The sequence below is a fragment of the Lygodium microphyllum genome, chromosome 30 (genome assembly GCF_053477565.2).
Source record: "Lygodium microphyllum isolate KBCC chromosome 30, Lygodium_microphyllum_v1.1.10, whole genome shotgun sequence".
Taxonomy (NCBI): Eukaryota; Viridiplantae; Streptophyta; class Polypodiopsida; order Schizaeales; family Lygodiaceae; genus Lygodium; species Lygodium microphyllum.
The window spans coordinates 73,011,933-73,017,668 of NC_141164.1; the positions used below are offsets into that span (position 1 = coordinate 73,011,933).

The window sequence follows — 5,736 nt, forward strand, 5'->3', positions numbered from 1 at the left end:
TATTTTTATGTTTCCTTAAAAAAAGAACTTATTTATTTATTTATTTTGGGGGTTTAAGGGCACTGGTAGCCAATTAGCTCATGACGTGTGGAAAAAGTCGAGAGAGAGAGAGAAAGGATTTGCCAGAAGATTCCTGAGAAATTGGAGGGCTCGAGGAAAGCATGATTCATTTCATGAATACACGCAAAACGCAAAATCAAACGACATCCCGAAATAACACGTGAGATAATTAAAATCGATAATAAATGCTCAAAATAAAATAGGCGTAAAAAAACAATATTATGAAATCACGAACAGAAGAGGAAGGAAACACCAGCCAGTTTCTCGGGGGTCGCTTCCGCTCCCCCACCCCCTCTCTGCTTCTTCTTCTTCTTCTTCTGCAGCAATCATACAAATTACCTTCTGGTCTTTCCTTTCTCTCTTCTTCTTCTTCTTCTTGTGACCTACCCTCCTTCCTGCCTTTCTCTCCTCCTTACCTTCACCGTTCCTTGATCCACCCTCCCTCACACAGAACAAGACTCAGGTATGCTCCCCTTACCTTCTCTGGTTTCCGCTTGTTTCATTTCGTTGCTTCTCTGTCAACAGAATTTGCTCTCCTTGATCACCACCTGTCGCTTTGCAGCGGCATTTCGATGCGCTTAATCGTCTTCCTTTTACGGCGCAAGTGCCAGCGCTTCGTCCCATCCATATATTGAGTCTCTCTTGATATATGTCGGAGCCACATTCAAGCGGGAGATGGAGCTCGAAAGGAGAAACGGTCCGTGGTGGAGGCCTGTCCTCTCTGCTATCCTGTCGAGTGGAGAAGGACGCCAAGCAAGCAATAAGTAATAGTCATGTTTCTCTGTATAGGATTCAAGGCTGCAGGGTTTACAGTCACTCCTTTGCCTGGAGGAGTTCTTTTGCCGAGCCATGCATTACATCTTCCACAGGACAAAAGGAGTGGCGCAAAGGCGGTCGGCGTAGCCTTTCAGACAGTCTTGTCATCCCACAAGGATTCTATCTGCCTTCAGATAGCCCTCAGATCATCCGGACACTTTCTGAGAGTGCAATCCTTCATCAAGACAGCATGCAACGCATCCCCAATTCCCGACTCAAGTCATGCTTTGGTGCTGAAGGGGACATGACTTATCGCAGACACATGGAGTCTTCAATGCAGGATGGATCCTGTATAACGCGTACATCAGAGCTTAACCTCATACATGGTTTTGTTGATTCGATGAATCTCGTTCATGAGTTTGTCGATGATGATGTGGAGGTTACATCGTCAGGATGCTTGGATTCCACGTTGGAGAATTTTTCAGAAGCACAAAACCATTTGAGCAAGATGGACCTTGGACGTTTGAAGCTGAGTGAACTTGATCAGCATTGCAATGAGGGCAGCACTACTTCCACATGTGCTGCTGAACTGGATGAAGGTAAAGGTTATGGTGAAATGATGACTAGGCTGTCAGAAGATCAGCAACAATCACCGTTCAGAATTATATCTAAGGCTGCAGCATTATCGAATCCTATGCTGCAAGTTAATGAGGAGGATGGAGAAACGGAGGAAGAGCTTTCTGGCAGTGAGCAGGTCATAAATATGAATAGCGATACAGAAAGTGCAGAAGAGCGATTTCATGGTAACAGGGCTCAGGGGACAGATGTTCAGTATGATGGTAGTAGTGATGATACTGAATGTTCTGCAAGAGTGTGCCTAGATGGCTCAATGCATGTGCATGATGAAAAAGATGACCATATGAACACTTCAAAAGTAGGCGAATTGTGGTGCCTTGGAGACTTTGGTTCCTGTCAAGTGAAACGATTTCCTCCTCCAATTAGTGTTCTTGCAAATGAAACTCACCCTGGTCTTCCAACCCACATGCAGAGGACTTTTTGGCGCTCTATGAAGAGAGATGGACGGTTTGTTCTTCAAGAAGTGCAAGCTCAGCCTCAGGAGTTCTTCCATGCAACACGTGAAAATGGTCGCATGCGGCTACAACTAATACGCTCAGATACAGATGAAGTAGAAGAAGATCTAGATGAAGCAGAGAAAACTCTATCTGAAGCAGAGCAAGCTCGAAATGAAGTTGATGAAGTGCTGGATGAAGCTGAGGAAGCTATGTTTTCACAGACAGATGAAGCTGATGAAGATGAGCACGGAACAAATCAGAATGTCAACTGCCAAGAGGAAAGTTTTGAGATGATGGACGATAGCAACAACTACCAGGGTTATCACAAGGTTCAAATTCATGAGACTAGTGGGACAAGCTCAGAACAGGTTGTAAAACCTGTGAGAGATTGTAGTGACTATGTTAAAGGCTCAGAGGGTATCCCTGGGAACATCACAATAGGCTCAGAGGATATCCCGGAGAACATCAAAAAGAGAGATGAACTTAGACAAGAATATCAGCAAAGCCACTTTAGTAGCTCTAGTGGCTTTGACACCACTATGCATGTCCTATCACCCCAGCAACCATTTTTGAAACTCCCTTACCCAACTGTCCTGCAAATGGTGCAGTAGTGCTTTTTAGCACAATATTTGTTGCTTGATAACATTCTTTTACTGTTGGAGAGAGTAATGTGATTTTCAATTATATGCAAACTTTGATAACTCTTCACACTAGGGGGTCCTTATCCTGAGGTTTGTGCAGGTGTTGTGGCTCTAGTATACAGTTTGGAGGAATCCCTTGTGTGATTTTCGTAGGGTATAACAGCTACCATTTGCACGATGGAATAGACTTGACTCAGTCCCACTTTCATTTTTGTGTAGTGTCATTCGATATCCAAATGTTTGGTGTCAAAGGCTAAGATGCTTGCTTGTGACAAAAGGACTATACATTTGCGGGTTTCCTCATTCTTATGTTTACTTTTGTCTCATGCCCATTGTCCAGTCTTTGTCTTAACATTAAGCTTGGATTATAGGGCCTAGGTTGATTGGTGTGGCTAGGAAGTTGCAGGATGACTCCATGGCGAACTTCACCTTGTGAATCTAATTCTCAAAGTGAAATTGAGAACAATGATTCGGTCAGAGGACAGAATCCAGCTTGATAGAGTCAGACACCCTTGTTACTTCAAGGAAGCATGTTTGCTTACAACATGGGTTGCTGCAGTTTGGGGAACGTGCTCTACTGATACTGCTTTATTTGTTTAGTTGATATGTGCTTTCACAAGCAAACCATGCTCGCCAGCTGCAGTTCAGGGAACTGGTGTATGCCACAGAAGCTGGAGGCACAGAGAACTTCTTAATTATTGCCACAGCATCACCATTGGAATCAACAATGCAGAAAGAAAATGTACAACATCAAAAAAAATTTCATGGTTCCTTTAAGTAAGTTCCAACTATGTTGAACGTCACAATCCTCAGTTTCTTCAAAATACTTAACAGTTCAGAGAATAGAATTTAGAAAGTGCCCTACCTCAAGTAGGATAAGATGGCTTTTGGCCCGGTGGTTGTGGGTTTATTTTGAAAAATAAAAAAGTCACATTTTTAAGTCAATAAAAAGAGGAATGAAAATAATAGCAGAAGTAATTGAGAATTTGACCATTTATTTCTCTCCAATGCTAAATATACAGACCCCAGGTGGAAGCTTTAAAGGTTGTATACTCAGCCTTTAAAGCTTGTGTTGTAACTCAACACAAGGTAAAAGGTGCTTTAAAAACTAGGTATATTTATAGAGCTTTTATCGCAGCCATACCTGTTAAGTAGGGTGGGAGAGCTAGAAATATTGCCTCCTGCCTAACGATTTTCCTTTATGCCTCAAAAGAATTTGCACTTTGATACAAGAAATATAGATTTAGTTGATGTTGTAGAATTGATGGGGGTTATCTATGAAAGCATCATTTCTTATCATGAAATCCACCATATTTATGGACATAAAGTATAGATTACATGAATCTACTTATATTTATATGAAAACACATTGTGCATAAATAGAGATAGAAAAAGAAATCTTTCATCTCCTAAACTTCATAAATTTGCAACATTTGGAATTGCAATTATATTGTTCCCATTTGTTTGTAATCCAAGATCCTAAGGTCTACAAACCATTCTAATTTTGAGTTTAGTCTCATGATACTTGTATCAATGAACAATCTCTTAATGTGAGAGGGTTTGGGATTCACACATATTTGCTCAATGGTATGGCTATCTATGTCACAAATGATCAAATCAAAGTCGAAATCTTTGTTATCTTGAACTACTTGGTTATTCTCTGAGTCACACACTTCCTCTTCATCTATGCCTTGCTCCTTCATTCAAATGAGGCAAAGAGGTTGTTATGGAAATTGAACAGGACTCAATGCAAGTTGCTAGGTTTAGTATTTGCTTGACTATGAGAATGTGCCTGTCATTAGTTGAGGATCTTGTGTAATGCAAGCTTATCTGTTGGGGGAGGATGGCCTTGAAGGTTGCGGTTGTTTTGTTAGGAGCCATCATAATGAGTGGCATTGAGATTGTTTCTTTGTGAGTATCTATAATGAGAATTGAGGTATCTTGTGCATCTCTTTGACTCAAGTGTTCATAGGCCCATTGGTATTTGGGCTCTTCGATAAATGACAATTCCAAGGTGGCAAGAATGTGCATCCAATCTTGCTCATCCTTAGGAGTGGGAATGTACCAAGCTAATGATCGGGAGGTTGGAGGGTCATTAGAATCTCCACGTAAAAATGTTGAGATAGCATCCAAGTTGATTGGTGAGGTTTTCTAGGGCTCTATCTCGATGCATTTTACCTCTTTTTTAATCCCTAGGAAGATTAGACCATTGTCCCAATCCTCCACGAAATGTGCATTGCGCATCCATTGGTCGGCCAAGCAACATGTTAGTCTACTCCTTTCATAACAACAAAGTTATCTTGAACTGCACTCTAGTGATTGTGATTAGTCAATCTATTAAACACCCATTGGTTGAACTTTAATCCATCGGTGACGATCAAATTTAAGTGTATTGGTTTACTTGGCAGATTTTTTTGTGTTTGGAGTACAACTTGATTAACTATGCTTACACCAGCTCCAGTGCTTGCTATTCCATGATGAATAATGTCTCTAAGGGTTTGCACAGGAAGGATAGTATGTCACTCGGCTCCTTTCTAGAATGTGTTAACTTCTAAAGTACTTAAGGTTGGGAGTGTACTAAAGTTAGGGTGTGGAATATGATGGGATTTGGTAGGGTTTGTAGCTTCTACCTAATACTCACTACAAGATATAGACCTTATAGCGACGTTTAAAGCGCCGAAAATACAAACAACAAAATTTGCCCCCGTCGTCGCAAAAAGCGTCGTTATTGACGACGCCATAGAATCATCGCTATAACCGTCGCTATATGCATCGCTATATGCGTCGCATTTGCGACGTAAATAGCGATGCATATACACTACAAGGGACTGGGGCAATAGCGACGCCGATTAGCGACGGCGTTTATCGGCGTCGCTATTGGCGTCGCTATATGCGTCGCTATACGCGTCGCTAAATGCGACGCAAATAGCGACGCGTATAGCGACGCCGCAGGGAAAAAAAAGCGCGGCCGAAACCAGAGCGCCGTTTTCATTTTGTTTTCTTCGCCTTTTGAGAGCGAGAGCGAGGGAGAGAGCCAAGGCTTTGTGAAAGAAGAGGAGGAAGAGACTTGTTGCCGCCGCCGCCGCCACCGCCACCGTCGTTGTTCGCGAAGGAGAGGAGGAGCCCTCGTTGCAAAGAGAAGCCGCCCACGCTCGCCATATCTCATTGGTGAGTCTCCCTCTCTCTTTCTTTTACTTGTTGAAGGT

The 5,736-nt window shown here is 42.3% G+C and overlaps 1 protein-coding gene across 1 annotated transcript; it reads left to right on the plus strand.

Moving 5' to 3' along the window:
• Positions 1 to 307: 307 nt before the first annotated feature.
• On the plus strand, positions 308 to 2,706 carry LOC148009994 (uncharacterized). The gene is made up of 2 exons (XM_087672913.1): positions 308 to 523; positions 623 to 2,706. Exon 2 carries the CDS (start codon positions 710 to 712, stop codon positions 2,498 to 2,500), a length of 1,791 nt encoding a protein of 596 aa, XP_087529039.1. The 5' UTR covers positions 308 to 523; positions 623 to 709; the 3' UTR covers positions 2,501 to 2,706.
• Positions 2,707 to 5,736: the final 3,030 nt, after the last annotated feature.